General features: G+C 43.7%; 1 protein-coding gene and 1 long non-coding RNA gene across 2 annotated transcripts in view; one reads left to right on the top strand and one right to left on the bottom strand.

Annotated features, from left to right (window-relative positions):
- The first annotated feature begins 398 nt into the window (after positions 1-398).
- LOC129836001 (uncharacterized) lies at positions 399-12,323 on the top strand. Its single transcript, XR_008756590.1, has 3 exons — positions 399-687; positions 1,290-1,400; positions 11,463-12,323. It is a non-coding gene; the product is annotated as an uncharacterized LOC129836001 (long non-coding RNA).
- Positions 12,324-18,632: 6,309 nt separating this feature from the next.
- LOC129836000 (opioid growth factor receptor-like protein 1) overlaps positions 18,633-20,118 on the bottom strand; it is a gene marked incomplete at its 5' end in the record, with an annotated part of 3,986 nt that continues 2,500 nt past the window's right edge. Inside the window, 1 exon segment of the mRNA XM_055901715.1 lies at positions 18,633-19,461. Within this exon segment, the coding sequence (XP_055757690.1) occupies positions 18,984-19,461 (478 nt within the window). The 3' untranslated portion in view covers positions 18,633-18,983.

Genomic DNA, 20,118 nt, shown 5'->3' with positions numbered 1-20,118 from the left:
AACACATTGATTTGCTGCTCTCCGATTCATTTCTACTATCTGATCCAAAATTACTAAAAATATTATTAAGCTACTATTCTACATTCTTCAGTAGTATAGCACTGAGGGCTCAGGGCATTGGTCATCACAGATTTCATAGGACAGGTGCAAACTATAGAGGAACACATTGCAGAGGGGTGTGTGAGTTTAAGTGAAATTGTCACCTCCCCATTAAAGATAACGGATGGACGTTCTATTCTGGAGTTTTTGGAACATCTGCGGACAGTTGGAGGTCATGTGGTGGATGGCAAAGGAAGGACGCGCGCAAGGTAACTGAGCTGAGCAGGCTATTATTTCCCCGTCGATGCGCACAGTCCGGCCAGCCATTGGTCAGCTCTGCCAGAAAAGGGGAGGTACTCGAGTCCAGAAATCTTTGTAGAAAAACTCCAGACTGAGGGACGGCAAAAAGGGTGACCGCGGACAAGGACGCTTTTAACATTTTTAAGTTCTCTACATCCATACCTTACAGCCGGATTCGTGTGTTTTTATAGTTACTCTTCTGGAGTTATAGTGAACTTAATCCGAAAACGACTAAATATCGGGCTGCCAATACTGCGAAAGCAGATAGTTTATTGGTCGTCCCGGACCAGCATAACTTGACGTTTTCGCGCAGTTAACTTTTTACCTTTTCGTGGATGCGGTGAAGCGGTAAGTAGTCTACAGTGTGTCCAAAGTAATCGAGGATAGCTGTTGGTTGAGTCGCAACTTCGCCTATTCCTCCTTTTTTTCTCCACGGAGAAAAGATATTCTCGGCTGTTCCCCTGGGATGTAGTTGAGTTCCCAGGCAAATTCAATGACTCAGAGAATAGCAAGCCATTCATGGCTGGGACAAAAACCCACTTATTTTATTTTGCGGACAAGACTATCATTGTATCTTTAGAAACAAATTTAAATCAAGTACAATTACATTTAGATAAGGATTATTGATTGTTAAACTCAAAAATGGCACCATTATTCAGGGATAAATAGGGTGCTACAGTAGTTAAAGGGACTCTGCAAGACTGAAGCATCTGTACCCCCAAGTTATAAACAGGGCTCTGCTCCTACTTATTTTAGTTATACCTCCAAATGTGTCTATATAACACCCTCCTTTAAAACACTTGACATCCTATATTTTGGCATGACATGATTTTTCGCCTCTAAAGATTGATATTTGTACTGTAAGTGTTAGTGGTTTTGTTTAATGGGAAGCTCTTTCTTTGTGAAAGAGCCTATTTGTGTTGATCTAAACTCTCCTTCTGTCTGAGGAGGGGTCTCTGGCTCGGCTCAGCTCAGCTCACAGGACCGTTCCCATGGAGATGATAGGATCACTTCCTGTCTCAGAACAGGCCAGGTCATGGAGTTAATGCTGGACCGGGAGTGTGAGTTACACACACACAGGGATGCACACTCACAACAAAATGTATTCAAGAGCATATACAAGCACATAGCCTACACATCAACGGTTGCTCACTACACACACACACATGCAAACACTCTTCACCCATTAAAGGACCAATACAGTCAAAAACATGACTTCCTGTTTTTCATATATATGAATAATACTGTGAAATTGTGAAAATTATGATAATGCTCTTTTAGTGTAAGAGCTGTTTGAAAAACACACCTGAAATGTAAGCCTGTTTTGGTGGGATGGAGTTTTGGCCTGTCTGGTGACATCACCAGGCAGTATATTAGTTAATACACCAATAAGAAAGAGTTCCAAACCTCTCTGCCAATAACGGCTAGTTTTCCAATCCCCACTCAGACCAGTCCCAGACAGTCCTAGCTAAATGCTTGTTTGACAAATTTCTAATTACTAAGAAACAATATTTGTTTCTTTTTGACCATATTGATAAAAAACAATTACAGTAAGGCATTTAATTCTTACCCAGAAATGATTTGATATTGAGATAACTGCTGCATTGGACCTTTTAGTTTAGACCCACGACCATGACTGACTGTTAAAGTTTTCTCTGTCAAGCTTAGCATTATTTGGGAAAGTTATTTGCTCTACTTGTATTGGGATCATGGGCAGCAGGACATTAGCACTCTGGTTGACCTTTAGGATGGGAGTTAGCGGTGTTATTCAGTGTCATGGCTCACCGATCCTGTTAGTGTTCCCGTTCGTGCTCGGAATACCGGCGTTCCGATTAAGTCCTGGCGGAGTCCTGTCCCAAGGTCATATGACTGCCACCCTGGACCTTCTCAGAATTTCTTGGAAAAAGCTAGTGAGAGAAAAGTTGAATGGCAGAGGGGGTAGGGTTAAGGGGCCGGGGTCTGTGCTATCAGATAGGGTATGGAAACATGTGACTGAGCTAAACATACAGCCCTGGCAGTTTGACAACCACAAGCCTTCATCGCCTTTCTTTAGGAGAGTGAAGGACATAAGACTTCAAAGTTGAGGAATGGGAAGGTCATAAACCTACGTAGGCAAGGAGTATGGAGGTCATAAGACTTCATAAGCTAGTAGTGTGCATGAGGTCATCCGTCATCATACACTCTTAGAAAAAAAAGGTATTATCTAGAACCTAAAAGGGTTCTTTGGCTGTCCCCATAGGAGAACCCTTTGAAGAACCCTTTTGGTTCCAGTTAGATCCTTTTTGATTCCCATGTAGAACCCTTTACACTGAGGGTTCTACCTGGAACCAAAAGGGGTTCTACCTGGAACCAAAAAGGGTTATCCTATGGGGACAGCCCAAGAACCCTTTTAGAACCCTTTTGGAACCCTTTTTTCTAAGAGTGTAGGGGGGGGGGGGGGGGGGGGGGGGGTGTTGAGATTACAGCAGAGCGGCTATAAACTTGGATGAAGGATGTTTTGTGTTGAAGCAGAAGATAGTGGCTGGAATAGTAAGCCTGCATAGCCACGGAGTATGGAGGTAGAAGAATATTTTGAAGCTAAATACACAACGCAGAGACAGAGGACAATACAGTACTAACGATAAAGTGAACTTGTGTTATTTCTGAAATAGGGAATTAATGCAGAGACATGGGAGGAATTTGTCTATATATTCAACTTGAAATAGGATACTTGTTATTTGGCCATTAATCCAGTTTTATTGCAAGGAGTTCTAATTGGTCAACACAGGCTAGGGCTGGGTTATAAACTACATCCTGTCCCTTTGTTCACTGGAGAGAATCACTGAGAGAGCATCACTGAGGACAGGGGAGAATGACCATCTACTTCCAAGCATGATTTGTCCTTTTTGAATAAACCTATTTTCCTCCCCCAGATTTTCTTTGGATCTGTGTTATTAAAGAATAACATCAACTGCTAACAGATGTCATGAGCCTGCATAGCCAAATAGCATGTTGTTTATAATCACGCCTAGAGTCACGGAGTCCTGTAGACTGTCCTGTTGTAGGAAGCCTGTCAGCTGAAGCCAGTGATAGGGGGAGTCTGTGTTGGCCCCCTTTCTCCTCTTGTGAGGTCCGCTATGCAGCAGTGATTTGTGGGTGTGTGTAATTGTGTTACAGGTGTTTTGAGTGTGTCTGCCAACTGGCAGGCAGGAGAAATGTGGTTCAGGCGTGATTTTAGGTGGAATGCTTTGATGACTGAGACCGTTAAACCAAGCGAGAATTAGGCTTCTTCGTCCAGTGTGTGTGTGTGTATTCTATTCCGAGGGTGACCCAGAGCTCATTGAACCCCCAGACATAGTACACTATAAACTCCCCACCTTTCCTTACCAGCTTGTTTGCAGTAAAGTTCTCTGCCGTTCAGTCTAATACTGTTGAAGCTAAAGTTAACCCTCACTCTATCCAACTACCTGCTATATCACACTACTCTGTCTTCTGTGGGTGGAGTCATAACCTTGCCGTGACTTTGACACCTTCCACAGAGGGGGAATACGCGGTTAAGGGGCAGGACCTTTGATACGGTGTGTTAACATTTACAGGTCACACTGGCCTCAGTTCGTGACACACATTTATACATTGGATTTGATTTATGACCCCGATGGCGCCTCATAAGGGACACATGGAATTATAACGCATTACATACAGGATATTTTAGCAGGAGAGGTTTTGGATCTATGAGTTCAGCGGGTCAGTCTTGAAGAGTGAGAAAGGCTACTGTATGGAAATAAAACTGGAAGGCAGTACTTCCCACCCATCCCCCTCTCCCCCTCCCCCCATCTCCCTTCTCTCCTCTGTGTGCTCACCAGTTGCCAAGTGCTAAGAATCCGGGGAATGTGGGATTGCAGTATTCTGATAAAGTTTGCTTTGTTCCCTCCGTGACCTAAGCACTGGGATGGAGGCTGGAAGTCTAAGCCAGAGCAGTGTCGTGGTCCACACATAAACACACATTATATAATTACACACACAGATACACATGTTCAGTTTACAGACCCAGACACACCCGACCATGCTAGTGATGGTATCACAGCTGAACAAATGTGACAAAAACAGACATTCCACGGACATTAGGCCAACAGTAACACACTTAAACTGTCCACTAAATGTGAAATAGGTAGTTGGTTTGAATGATGGAACAGGTTTAGGGGATGGAGCACATGGAATAAGGTGCTTTAGAATGTAGTGACGCACTTTATCTCGTCACTGCTTACACATGTAATTACATGCACAAATACATGTAGGCGCACACACGCACAGCATAGACATCTATTCCCCTAAATATAGGCACACACCAATGTCACGCAGCAGCAGAGGTTAGGGCGGGTGTGTGTGTGTGGTAAACAAGGCACTTTGATTGTGGGGTGGGAGGAGGAGAGGGATACCAGGGGAGGCAGGAAGTCAGAATTGTGGTTGTGGGATCAAGGGTGGAAAGGCCACTGGGAGAGAGGTCTACAGTGCAGATGTACTGCTTTGCGTGTGAAGGAGCAATCGTTTCATTTCACTGTGTGTGTGTGATGGCTAAACAGAAGCCCTGTGTGGTGTTTACATGGTAAATATGCCAGTACATTGTGTGTGGGGGCTGTCGTTGTGGAATGTCACATGCTGACAGAATGCTTACAGATCAACAAAGGAAAGGCAGAGAAAAATTACTGGAGGCCAGTGACAATATACTGGACTCAAAATCTGCAGTTACAGAGTCAAGTTGATTGAAGATTTGAGATTTTGACGGGTGCCGTGTTAACACCACTTTTTTGTATATAGAATGTTGCTGGACCTTTGGTGCTAACTTGAAGACAGTTGACCAAACTGAACTTTAGCTGTACCGCAGGCGGCCAGTGGCACCTTTTTACATTGGGAGGACGGACTCCTAGTAAAGACTGGAACGAAATCAATAGAATATGCATCCAACACATCAAACACATGGTTTCCATATGACTATGCTGTATGTTACTAAAACCTAGTGCAAGTAATGCCCAGTGTTTGGTTTTAGCACTGTCCATGTACCCTCTCCAGCACAGCTGGCAGTATGGGCTACTGTAAACATCCTTGACTGAAAGCTGGTGTTTCATATAGGGCTTTCAGTCGGATGTTTGCAGCAGCCAACTGCCATTATCATCGCAACTACTATACAGCTATTTCTTTACATGGCGACGACTGTTATAGCTATCACTATTAGGCTTATATAGAGTCAACTGTGTTTGTCATAGAGGCTTTTACTATGCATGCACATAGAGCCATACATGGAGAAACCCTGTAGTGGGGACTATGACCAATCTGTAACATAAATTCGATCAATTAAATCCAAGGATGTTTAGTGGAACATACCGTTTCACCCTCTGGATATCTCTGTGTCACAGGCCAGCTCCAGGGGACTTCATATATTGATGGGTCTCAATTATGACCATTGAGAAGTGAACGAACTGGAGACACACACACCCTGCTACTTTCTCCTTGCTGTCTGTCTGTTGGCACCATCTCTGATGATTGTGCCCAAAGGACTTTAGAAAAACAGTGTGGGAGAAAGAGGGAGGAGAGGAAACGGCTCTGTTCATGGCAGTTGGTTCACAGTAGCAGGGAGGGGTTACATCCTCAGGAGAGAGGAGGAGTGGCGGTGGGGTGAGTGAAAACCAGACACTACTTTATCTACTGCCTTTTCTGACCACTGATCTGAGAGGACATGACAAGCTATAGAAGCAAGGTGGAAACCTTTTTACCAAACAGTGCTCTTGAAGGAAAGGAGACAAGGACAGTACGCTGTTAAAGAGTATTGAGACAGTCGTGTAAAGTTTAGGATTAGGGTAATCCGATCTGTGGGTAAGGGTGAGTTCTAACTGCCGACCTATGACCTCTCCGGGTTTCAGGCAGTGTAAACATCCTACACTCTCAGCGGCGCCCTCTAGTAGCCGGGAGTGGGATGTTTGCGCTGCCTGACTCGGGAACGCTCCTGGAATACTGCGGAGCACTTTGGGAATGCTGACCGAGGCAGAGCAGGAAATAGGGAGGGACCGCCATCTGATTGGCTGTGACCTGTGACATGTCTGCTCCGGTGGGACAGGACCACCCATCTCACAACAGACACGCTGCAGGAAACACACACACTTGCGTGAACACACGACACAATATACACTGCCGGTCAAAAGATTTTCAAAACACCCTTTCATTCAATGTTTTTTCTTTATTTGTACTATTTGTTACATTGTAGAATAATAGTGAAGACATCAAAACTATGAAATAACACGTGGAATCATGTAGTAACCAAAAAAGTGTTAAACAAATCAAAATATATTTGAGATTCTTCAGAGTAGCCACCCTTTGCCTTGACAGCTTTGCACACGCTTGGCATTCTCTCAACCAGCTTCATGAGGTAGTCACCTGGAATGTAGAAAATAGTAAAAATAAAGAAAAACCCTTGAATGAGTAGGTGTTCTAAAGGTTTTGACCGGTAGTGGTTGTGCACACAATCGTACACATATTTGCACATACTGTATGCACTCCCAGACCCCCAAAAATTGAGCCAAAAATGAAGAGGGGGCAGTTACACTTAAATATAAAGGAAATGTACATTGCTTTGTCATTTTGTGTCCCTAAACAAATACAGGCACTATAAACTATGTATGAAGACCAGACTGTGTATGTACTCTATACAGCATGTAAAGCCTGGTCCCAGTAGAGAATTGAATCTATTTTCCTTTCGTCACAGATAGACCAATTCTAATGTAATGTTATATATAGGTGTGCTGATCTAATGGACCATGTCCTTTGCTATGTGTTGACTGAAGCCTATGGTATGTTAAGTGGCTGTGGGAGGCACAACGCACAGAGGAAGTTGACGCAAACCATTGTGTGATTGGGGCAGGGTTGTAAAAGTGTGTGTGTGTGTGTACACCAGTGTGGCCTGGTCAGTTCAGTTGGAACCAGACCCTCCCAGACTGACGTCACTGTAACAGGGAGCCCAAAAGGAAGTAACTATAAATACCTGCAGATGACCCCACGGAGACACATACACACAGCCCTCTCCATGTCTCCTACCATTCCTCCATGGAATGGGTTAGATTTAGTGACCTTGTTCTACTGTTAGTACTCCCTAACCCCAATGTTCTTTGTGGTTTAGCTTTCTCTCTCTCTCCAATGCTGACATCACAGGAAGAAATAGAAGCTTTTCCTTCATCCAGACTCTAGAGGGTGTCCTGTCTCCATGGTTGACTATTTCTGAGGCAGTGTTGAATATGCAGTAATGCCTTTCCTTTCAATTCACCACACAAGGTTAGCCTTATTGATATAGATAGAGGACTCATCTTTATGTCTGTGCCATTATAGCGTCTGTGTCAACATGGGAAGTGCCATTGAGGCTACAACCCATTGGAATCCCCACCCAGTTGACTGCTTTGACCTGCTTTAAAATGGCGTAAGCATGGTGGAAACTAGGCTTGGGCAGTATACCGTGGTATTTGGAAATAGCAATGGGAGGGTTTTTCAGTACCGTCAATATCGTTTCAACTATTTCTTAAGTTTTTCAATAAATTGTCATATTTGTAGCTACTTTTTAAGTAAATACCTGCAGTCAACTTGTGCAATACGTTAGGAGATAAAGCAGACTGCGTTCTTAATTTCACCTATCACGTTATTTGAAATAGTTCCACAGAACATTTCAGACAGTCATGTGTTTGTTTGTAAACAGCACAACAGGAGAAAGCGGGAGCTGTGATAGCTGTGGGGTTGGTGTTGTATATTGAAAGCCAACAGTGTTTTTGTTGCTTCAATAGAGTGATCAGGGACGTGCAACTCTAGTTTTCCTTCACAGAAAATACATTAGTGTAACACATTCGGCAGAATATATCTGAATTTTCATCAGATGAGAGCAGAAGTGTAACGCTATTTGTCTGGCAGCCACACAAGTAAATGAGCTTACAATGAAATGGCAATGTATTTTTCACAAAAATTAATCATGGCCATCATATTTCTAATGTTTGTCATAGAAAGAATGTGGCCAGCTACATTTATTGAGGTTTTGCTTAAAGTTAATCTTGCATTTTACTGAAGAAAAGTAAGCTGGCTACACCAAGAAAAGTCCTGGAGAAAAGTAGCTACAGTTCATGTCGGAGCGCTGTCTGCTGAGAGAATGCAGTTCAGTCGGAGCGCTGTCTGCTGAGAGAATGCAGTTCAGTCGGAGCGCTGTCTGCTGAGAGAATGCAGTTCAGTCGGAGCGCTGTCTGCTGAGAGAATGCAGTTCAGTCGGAGCGCTGTCTGCTGAGAGAATGCAGTTCAAGTCGGAGCGCTGTCTGCTGAGAGAATGCAGTTCAAGCCGGAGCGCTGTCTGCTGGGAGAATGCAGTTCAAGTCGGAGCGCTGTCTGCTGAGAGAATGCAGTTCAGTCGGAGCGCTGTCTGCTGAGAGAATGCAGTTCAGTCGGAGCGCTGTCTGCTGAGAGAATGCAGTTCAGTCGGAGCGCCGTCTGCTGAGAGAATGCAGTTCAGTCGGAGCGCTGTCTGCTGAGAGAATGCAGTTCAGTCGGAGCGCTGTCTGCTGAGAGAATGCAGTTCAGTCGGAGTGCTGTCTGCTGAGAGAATGCAGTTCAAGTCGGAGCGCTGTCTGCTGAGAGAATGCAGTTCAGTCGGAGCGCTGTCTGCTGAGAGAATGCAGTTCAAGTCGGAGCGCTGTCTGCTGAGAGAATGCAGTTCAAGTCGGAGCGCTGTCTGCTGAGAGAATGCAGTTCAGTCGGAGCGCTGTCTGCTGAGAGAATGCAGTTCAGTCGGAGCGCTGTCTGCTGAGAGAATGCAGTTCAGTCGGAGTGCTGTCTGCTGAGAGAATGCAGTTCAAGTCGGAGCGCTGTCTGCTGAGAGAATGCAGTTCAAGTCGGAGCGCTGTCTGCTGAGAGAATGCAGTTCAGTCGGAGCGCTGTCTGCTGAGAGAATGCAGTTCAAGCCGGAGCGCTGTCTGCTGGGAGAATGCAGTTCAGTCGGAGCGCTGTCTGCTGAGAGAATGCAGTTCAAGCCGGAGCGCTGTCTGCTGGGAGAATGCAGTTCAGTCGGAGCGCTGTCTGCTGGGAGAATGCAGTTCAGTCGGAGCGCTGTCTGCTGAGAGAATGCAGTTCAAGCCGGAGCGCTGTCTGCTGGGAGAATGCAGTTCAGTCGGAGCGCTGTCTGCTGGGAGAATGCAGTTCAGTCGGAGCGCTGTCTGCTGAGAGAATGCAGTTCAAGAATTCTCATCCGAGTGGAGAAGTGCAACTGAAGCACAAGTCTGACTAATTAGTCTAACTGTGTTTTGAAGTGGAACTAACAGCGTTTTAACTACTTTGTCTGTTTCATATCTGCAATCATAATATCAGTCAAAAATATACAATTCCCAGTTTATTACTTGATTTAAAAAGAAGTTTTATGTGACTCAACATTCTAAGGCATTGTTGGCAGACTATATGGATGCAGTTCAATGTATGATTCATATAATTTACCAATACATTTCTTGGTAGTCCAAAAAATATTGCTTTCAAGTAGGAAATCACAGCTGGCCTGGTACATTGGCCAATATTTTGGACAAAAACAGACTAATGTGACTAAGGCTAGGAATATCAATACAATCAAACTAGCCAAGTCAGTCTTAATGTGGATAATGGACTAGCGTATCTATTTATGTAGCAAGCTAAAAACACGGAGCCTAACGTTAGCTAGCTGTTAGGAGGATGTCATGCCATTGGAGGAGTGGGTGAGTGACTGACGTTGTCCCCTACATATTGTTTTTTGGTGGCTGTACACAGCTAGAGATACAGGTGTCATTTGGTTAGCTAGCAAAAACTTTAACGACTGTTATACATTTAGCATATCTCTTGCATTCGCAGGGTCCCTCTGGCTATCTACTCCGAATTCAGACCAGAGTGCTCTGAAAAACGGATGAATTTCCATACAACACCCGCTGAATATGACCGGTGTCAGTCAACGTAGCCAAAACAGCCTAACAAGCTCAGCAAGTAAAATGGTCAGAGTGAGGTGTGAGAGTGAGGCTAACAAGCTTGCCAACTTTAACCAGTTAGCTTGGGTGCTTGGTTTTGGACAAGCATGCATTGGCAGGCAAGCTGCAGAATGACGAGTAGGCTACAATTCCCCATTGTTTATCAGTGCAATTTTGACAGCCAACTAGCTGAAAAAGTTGAGGGTTTATCTAATGTTCCTTTGTTAGATTTCAGCTGATCTTGCTTGGGCTAGCATTAGTTGTTGATCTTGTTGATGTGCATAACTGAGGGGGAGAGAACCTACCTTTTTCATCTTTGTTTGATCAATAGGACTGTAAAGTTCCCAAATGGAAGAGGACTTCCCCGGTGTTGACATATTTGTAAAAGTACATTCAAATGAGTTCTAATGATCTGAAGTCGTGCTGTTGCATCTGCCTGTAAACACACAGTCCAGTTCAAAGTGAATGATGGTAGGCCCATCTGCCTGTAAACACACAGCCCAGTTCAAAGTGAATGATGGCAGGCCCATCTGCCTGTAAACACACAGTCCAGTTCAAAGTGAATGATGACAGGCCCATCTGCCTGTAAACACACAGTCCAGTTCAAAGTGAATGATGACAGGCCCATCTGCCTGTAAACACACAGTCCAGTTCAAAGTGAATGATGGCAGGCCCATCTGCCTAAACACACAGTCCAGTTCAAAGTGAATGATGGCAGGCCCGTGTGGTAAATGGCTTGTTTGTATGATGGCCTACTATATCTCTGATTGGCTATAGCGCACCGGTCTGTGTAGACTCCTGTCTTGGACGAGACAGATGTTTTTATTCGGTTTTATTTGCTGCAGTATCTATTAGTTGTCCAAACGCACAGCTGCTTTCCCACTCTAATGGTATAGAATTTCACAAATGCCTTAGTATACGTAATTCCTAAACATTCTAAGTTTGATATTCTTCCTGGGCTGTATATGAACAGATTTTAGTAAGATTTGATGTTGCTAAAATGCTGTCATTTCTACTTTAAGTGGCTGAATTAATAAATTGATGGCGCATAATATTGTTAGCTTTGTGCTGTGTTTAAGAAGTCAAAGCCCTTTGGATGAGTTATCTGTATCTTGATTTTAATAAATTTTTTCTTCTCTCTGTTCTTAGCCCATCTGCTCCTCCCCCTTCTTCTCAGAGCAGAGCAAGCAGGCCCATTGCCCTAGCGACTCCACACAGACACAGCGTGTACACATGCTGCTCCAGAGCCAGTACTATTCTTCCTTCCGACAAGTATGCCTCTCAACTTTGTTCATTTACACAATGTCCTTTGTTCACATTTGCTTATAAATGTTCTAAACTCACCAAAAAATGATATTTGGTAGCTCCTACCTATATATGTATAACTTTATGAGTTGGATTGCCTCTGCGCTCGTTAACATATTTAGCTAGCAGCCTCAATGGAAATTCGCTATTACTTGTGCTAATTTTGTTAGCATTCTTTTTTTTGCGTTTTTTTGGCCGGTAATACCATAAATCCTGGAATGAGAGGACGGTATGACAATATGAGAAAATGTGGATACTGCCCAACCCTAGTGGAACACCTCAATGGCGCTGCCCATGCTAAAATGCTTTGGCCACTAGAGGCCTCTATCATTCTCTGCTTGCAGATCACACATTGCATCGGGAAAAAAAAAAAATACATATAAAAAACATTGCATCGGAGGTACCATAGAATTACTGCCTTATATATTATCCAGAATGACTATAGGCCTGATTCCACATTGAACACTGCTTCCTTTCCCTTGATGACTCACTCTTGCAGGTCTTTAAAGACTGCAGAGGTGTTGGCATGGTGATAGTTCCAGCTATTCAAATAGGGTAAAGGTGAGAGTTTCTGTGTTAGTGTGTGCTTTTAATAACAGTAAAAATATGTCATTTGTTTGATCTAACAATTGTTTTCTATTGGTGCAGATTGCAAGTGTTCAATGTATTTTGAATATGATGAATAAAGGCTTTTCTTCACCACAATCTTCTATGTTTTGTAATTAATCATGTGTGTGATTTAATTCAATGAGAGTAAAACAGTCATGGGTTTACTATCATCCTCGAGACTAAACCATGGGTTTACTATCATCCTCGAGACTAAACCATGGGTTTACTATCATCCTCGAGACTAAACCATGGGTTTACTATCATCCTCGAGACTAAACCATGGGTTTACTATCATCCTCGAGACTAAACCATGGGTTTACTATCATCCTCGAGACTAAACCATGGGTTTACTATCATCCTCGAGACTAAACCATGGGTTTACTATCATCCTCGAGACTAAACCATGGGTTTACTATCATCCTCGAGACTAAACCATGGGTTTACTATCATCCTCGAGACTAAACCATGGGTTTACTATCATCCTCGAGACTAAACCATGGGTTTACTATCATCCTCGAGACTAAACCATGGGTTTACTATCATCCTCGAGACTAAACCATGGGTTTACTATCCTCCTCGAGACTAAACCATGGGTTTACTATCCTCCTCGAGACTAAACCATGGGTTTACTATCCTCCTCGAGACTAAACCATGGGTTTACTATCCTCCTCGAGACTAAACCATGGGTTTACTATCCTCCTCGAGACTAAACCATGGGTTTACTATCCTCCTCGAGACTAAACCATGGGTTTACTATCCTCCTCGAGACTAAACCATGGGTTTACTATCCTCCTCGAGACTAAACCATGGGTTTACTATCCTCCTCGAGACTAAACCATGGGTTTACTATCCTCCTCGAGACTAAACCATGGGTTTACTATCCTCCTCGAGACTAAACCATGGGTGTACTATCCTCCTCAACTCTTGCAGTGCTGTTGGTCTCATTTGGACTGTTCAGGGGATTCACACACTTTCTATCTCTATTCCAATATTTATATCACTGCTTGTCTTTCTGCCATGAGGAACTGAAACCTGTGTCACATAGAGCTGACCTGGGGATTTCTGCGGTGGATGGAACAGCTGGCTGAGCCACCACTCTCTCTCACACACGTGCGCGCAATGCTGTTATACACTATGACATTAACAGTCACACACATAAAATTACACATAGACATGGAATAACATGTACATTGTACAGCTGGAGAGGCAGGATTATGTGAGTGTTGTGATAAAGTGTTGGATCACAGTAACAGTCTGACCAAGAAGGGTCAAAGGTCAACCAAGCACATTGCGTGTGTGTGATTCCATCTCATGTAACCTCCTGTGAACCCCCTTAACCACATATCATTGATTCATTCATTCATGGTCAACTCCTTGGTCAAATAAGTTGCATACTCCAATATTGTCTTTGTCCTTATGGGTGTAGGCTTCTCTTATTTTCACTTCTCTTTCTGCGCCTTAGAAAGCAGAAGATCTCTGAGTAACAACTGGTTTCGACCTCAGACTGAAACACCCCGAAATTTAAGTCCAGTTTCGTCTGAGAAACCCAGGATGCCATTTTGAAATTTCGAGTGGTTATAGTCTCTCGTAACAGACAGCGCATGTGAAATATGGTTTTGGGTGCCGAGATTAAAGGTTGTCCAATCCAACCATAATACTGTTGCATTTTATTATATTTTGCAATGTTCATGAGAAGGGGATGATTTAATATTTAATCAATTTTATACAGTAGTGGTTTGTTGATGTATGTCCAAGATAAATTCCCCATTTGGAACAATAAAGTTTCTTATTAATCTTTTCCTTTTTATTTGCCATATGTTACCTTCCAGTTCACATGTCTATATACAGTATACAAGTTCTGAATGTCACTGATTTATTACATGGAACTGTAGATGACAACGCGCAAACGCTAAATCTGATTAAATGCGTCATATGCACCTCTTACAAATAGCTAATATAATACATACAATGTGTTAGAGGTTGAACTTTTGATTGGCCCACATAACAAAATATTTCTTCCAAATAATGTGTGGATGTTAGATGAGGATAGTGATGATGATCACACCAACTCTGAGGGACAAATCCCTGGAGCCCACTGGTGGTACAGACGGAAAGTAGCTCACTTATCAGGTGCAGACACAACACCTGCATGAGTTTCCAGTCCAAAACAAGAAGAGGAGTAACACATCGTGAAGCCATCTGTTACAGATAGCTAAGGCATAAGTTCTAATCTGGAAGGAGAGTGAATGTCAGTCTCACACATGGGCAGCCAGGCGTACACGCACAGATCTGTGACATTATTGTAACACATAAAGCACACACACATGCTGTGATACTGGTACAGACATGTGTGGTTTTAGGATGAGTGTTTTGTAGTCTATGTGTTTGTATGTGTGTGTGTGTGTTACAAGATGAAGAGACAATATTTTGGCCTATTTGGTCCTTCTCTGTAAGACAATGCCGCCAATTGAAATAGTCTCTCTCCTTTACACATACCCACACACAGGGTGAGTCACTCGCTCTGCTCCAGCACCCATTCCAGGAGGCAGCCGCCTCATTCTGTCAGTATGATTCAGTGCTGTGGGCACACTGCACTTAACACACAGTAACAACCCCTTCCCAACACAGAATATCCCATACTCCTACCCAACACACCACAGCATCCATCCCCCCCAACATAGCTCAACATAAGTACCCCAACACAGCTCACCACAGAATACCCCAACACAGCTCACCACAGAATACCCCAACACATCTCACCACAGAATACCCCACCACAGAACACCCCAACACAGCTCACCACAGAACACCCCAACACAGCTCACCACAGAACACCCCAACACAGCTCACCACAGAACACCCTAACACAGCTCACCACAGAACACCCCAACACAGCTCACCACAGAACACCCCAACACAGCTCACCACAGAATACCCCAACAAATCTCACCACAGAACACCACAACACAGCTCACCACAGAATACCCTAACACAGCTCACCACAGAATACCCCAACAAATCTCACCACAGAACACCACAACACAGCTCACCACAGAATACCCTAACACAGCTCACCACAGAATACCCCAACAAATCTCACCACAGAACACCCCAACACAGCTCACCACAGAATACCCCAACACAGCTCACCACAGAATACCCCAACAGCTCACCACAGAACACCACAACACATCTCACCACTACCTCTAATTATACACCACACATTTTACCAGGGAAACTTCTACCCAAACGAAACTAGGCACAGAATGCCTCTACTTCCACTCCCAACACATCTCAACACATGACACCGAACCCACCGTACCCACACACTCAAATCAAATACATTTTCATTTGTCTCATGCGCCGAATACAACAGGTGTAGACCTTACCATGAATTGCTTACTTACAAGCCCTTAACCAACAATGCAGTTCAAGAAATAGAGTTAAGAAAACATTTACTAAATAAACTAAAGTAAAAAATCAAATATGAAGTAACACAATAAAATAACAATAACGAGGCTATCTATACAGGGGGTACCGGTACCGAGTCAATGTGTGGGGGTACAGGTTAGTCGAGGTAATTGAGGTAATATGTACATGTAGGTAGGGGTAAAGTGACTATGCATAGATAATAAACAGTGAGTAGCAGCAGTGTAAAAACAGAGGGGGGGGGGAGTAGTGTCATTGTTAATAGTCCGGGTGGACATTTGATTAATTGATCAGCAGTCTGATGACTCCAATCCAAAACTGAGCATCATCCTACAGAGTGTAACACAACAGTCCCAAATGTACCACTCTGTACTCAACACACAACATCAACATCAACCAACATCTAGTAAGACAGCAAGGCTTTACCTTACACAATAAGCCCTAATTAAATACATGCATTCTCTTAGAAGGCATGATTAGCTGCTGTTGACCTGATGTGTGTGTGTGTGTGTGTGTGTGTGTCCCTCACACATTCTTCTTTTCACCACACACACCTCAATTAACACAAACCAGTGTGTGTTATTTCAGTGTTTAAGATTCCAAATGTCTGCTGTACACTGAAATTGCAATAACTCGGGAGATCCATGGCTCTCTTCAGACTCATCTGTGTGCTACAGGCTATACACTCGCCTTCTGTGGTCTTGTAAACTGGTATTGGGCAGTCAGGGTTATAGTAGGTCTGGCTCATAGAATGGCTAGAACATACATATTCTATCTATCTAATGGTGAATTTCGAGAGCTTGGGACTAGAAGGTTGTATCTGAGTTATTGACATAGCCTTGTTCTGTTTAATGTTCTCTAGCTACACTGAGTGTACATAACATTAAGAACACCTTTGCTGATATTCAGTTGCACCCCTCCCCCCTTCAGAACAGCCTCAATTCACCAGAGGATGGACTCTACAACATGCTGAAAGCGTTCCACAGGGATGCTGGTCCATGATGACTCCAATGATTCCCACAGTTGTGTCAAGTTGGCTGGATGTCCTTTGGGTGGTGGACCATTCTTGATACGCGCGGGAAACTGTTGAGCGTGAAAAACCCAGCAGTGTTGCAGTTCTTGACACAAACCGGTGTGTCTGGCACCTACTAACATACCCCGTTCAAAAACCCTTAAAACTTGTGTCTTGCCTATTCACCCTCTGAGTTGCACACATACACAATCCATGTCTCAATTGTCTCAAGGCTTAAAAATCCATCTTTAACCTGTCTCCTCCCCTTCATCTACACTGATTGAAGTGGATTTAACAAGTGACATCAATAAGGGAGTATAGATTTCAGCTGGATTCACCTGGTCAGTCTATGTCATGGAAAAAGCAGGTGTTCTTAATGTTTTGTACACTCAGTGTATATAGTACTCTAAATACCCCAATTCATGTTAAGTTCAAAAGAATACAAGATGGAAACTACTGACACCATTCAAACAAATGAGAGTTCAGAACTTTTTGCAGATAGAACCTTGGTTGTTCTTGGTACATACCAAACAATGAGAAATGGATCTGGTTGGGTTTGTCTGTAGTGATGTGCCACTCCCATATACTCTCTCTCTATCTCTCACATAAAGTACACATGTTCTTTTGCTGTTGATTTGCCATATTTTATTACAGCAGCCATAAAATTATGCTTATACAAGAATTGATACAATTTACAAAACACACTTATGAAGGGAACCTTTACACATCCAGAGACCACTCAGTCACAAGGAAGACAACAGAGAGAGAGAAAGAGAGAAAGATGTATCTCTACCTGAAACAGAACACTTACGCATCGACAAGACGAGCTTTCCAGCGTTCCATAGACTGGATGTACAGTTAGTCCCCTTCCCCCAGTCGTCTCCTCTTCCCCATCCTCCCATCCTCTCCCAAACCTATCTATACCCAGATGACGATAGGGGCCGTTAAACAACGTGAGGGTCTTTAGAGAAACAAAGAGAGGGAGGAGATCCTTCTTTATCATAAGCCTCTGAGAGGAGGGGGAACGTGAGGGAGTAAATTAGTCATTTTAACTGGTCTTCATTGGCACATTTTAACATGGCAATGCCAACCAATAATGTATGGCTAGGGAGAAGGAGAGAGAGAATAAGAAAGAGAGAGTTGGATTCAAGCCATTCACTCAGCCTCCTTTTTGAGAGGCTATACTACAAATGTGTATGTGTATATACATACACTCAACAGTTCTGCATTTTTTTCTCCCCAATAAAAAAACAACATCATCCTCATTAGGATTCATATGAATTATTCCCCAATAGAATGGTTCAGGATTCAGGACCCAAGTGCCATGTATTGTTGTGAATCATGTGTATGCTAGATGACTCAGATGTAAATGTACTGTAAAATGTGTACCCTACAGAAACGGGCTATCCCAAGCTGCCGTCCAGTTATTTGCGTGTTATAATCATACTAGTACATTGAAATGTTCGGTTTCTCTTCTTATGGAATCAAATCGTACCTTTTACTCTAAAACTCATCAGCTAACCAAATTCATATATGAAAATATTTAACTGAAACATTGATCAGTACACACACACATCCCTAACTGAACACAATTAACCAATAAAAGATGAATAGAAAAGAGGCACTTCAGATAGTAGTAGTACACACACTGCTTATCACAATCACACTAGTCTCAACACACACATACTATCTAGTAGCTACAGTATTAATACTTGAGCCCATATTTTCACATTACAGTATACCTGAAAATCTTATATGAGCCTGTACGTCTGACTAGCTTGGCTGCTCTGAAAGCTACAGAAGGCTTTGTGTAGGAAGATGGGATCCGACAGCCAATGATTCCCCCTCATCGCCAGGATCAGCAGCCATTAGGAAGATCAGCTCAAGAAGTAACCAGGAAGTAACAGAGATATCTCATATAGGAAGACACAGATTGTCAAAGGTGCAAGATTTCTCACAGCAGCCGCCTTGTCAAGCAGTTGTTTATATTGTTTATATCCTATCAGATTGTTTGTTTCATACTTCCAACCAATCAGGCTGTTTGTTGTATGCTAACTCCTAAATGTGATCTGCTTGGCTAGAAGGGTCTGTACAATTATGAGTGGATTGCCAAGTGCAGTCAATCAATACAAAAGGACAAAATACATTGTGATAGAGAGAAACATTGCAAGAGTAGGTTAACGTTAAGGATTGTGCTGCATACCAAACTTAGCTACTACAACTTAGCTACGACTTTTAAGTCCATAAAAACATTGCATGGGCCAGTATTTCTACAATGCACCCCCCCCCCCCACAAAAAAAAAACTATTATCCCTTCAGTCTTCCAGTGGTACAGTCTCAATGTACTCGCCCTTCACCGCCTCCTGGAGGGATTTCGTGGAAGCGGTACAGCCCTTGGTTCCCTTCCCCTCTCCTCCCCCATCCCCCCCTCCACCTGAGTCCTGCTTCGTCAGCGGATTACGAGCCCTATGGGGGTCTCCTCCGCTCCTCTCCCTCTCCAGGATGGGTCCTGGCCCAGCCCCAGCTCCTCTCCTCCTGGTCGGGGGCCCCCAGAGGAAGGTGTTGGCCGGCTGGTAGTGCTGGCGTGCGTAGCGGAGCAGGCTGCGGCGGAGGGAGCGTGGGCGGATTGTGTAGACGTAGTACTCCAGGATGCTGTGCAGCATGTTGGGCAGGGTGCCTCGACACAGAGCCTCGTCCAGCAGCAGACGCACCAGGGGGGCTTTGAAGGCCTCGAAGCCAAGCTCACCCAGAGACTTGAGAATGCGCGTGATCCGCAGGTAGTTGTGCTGTGACCTAATGACAGAGTGAAAAATAGGTAGGTTACTCATCACATGAGTGTGTTTCACCAAACCACCTCATCTTTCTTGCATGTCAGAGAGAGAAAAAGAAAGCAAGACAATGACACATAAGGAATTAATACTCTTTGTGTGTGTGTGTGTGTGTGTGCGCGTGTGTGTGCGTGCGTGTGTGTGTGTATGTGCGTGTATGTTTGTGTGTGTGTGTGCATATTTTTGTGTATGTGTTTGTGTGTGTGTGTGTGTGTGTGCGTGTGTGCGTACGTGTGTTTGTGTGTACATGTGTGTGCACGTGTTTGTGTGTGTGTACGCACGTGTGTGTGTGTGTGTGTGTGTGTGTGTGTGTGCGCGTGTGTTTGTGTGTGCGTACGTGTGTTTGTGTGTACGTGTGTGTGCACGTGTTTATGTGTGTGTACGCACGTGTGTGTGTGCGTGCAAGTGTGTGTACGTGCGTGTGTATCTGTGAGTGTGTACGTGTGTTTGTGTGTGTACATGTGTGTGTGTATGTGTGTGTGTGTGTGTGTACGCGTGTGTGCGTGCGTGTGTGTGTGTATGTGCGTGTATGTTTGTGTGTGTGTGTGCATATTTTTGTGTATGTGTTTGTATGTGTTTGTGTGTGTGTGTGTGTGTGTGCGTGTGTGCGTACGTGTGTTTG

The sequence above is a fragment of the Salvelinus fontinalis genome, chromosome 37 (assembly GCF_029448725.1).
Source record: "Salvelinus fontinalis isolate EN_2023a chromosome 37, ASM2944872v1, whole genome shotgun sequence".
Taxonomy (NCBI): Eukaryota; Metazoa; Chordata; class Actinopteri; order Salmoniformes; family Salmonidae; genus Salvelinus; species Salvelinus fontinalis.
Note: the sequence above shows the minus strand (reverse complement) of the source record. Positions and strands in the feature narration are given on the sequence as shown.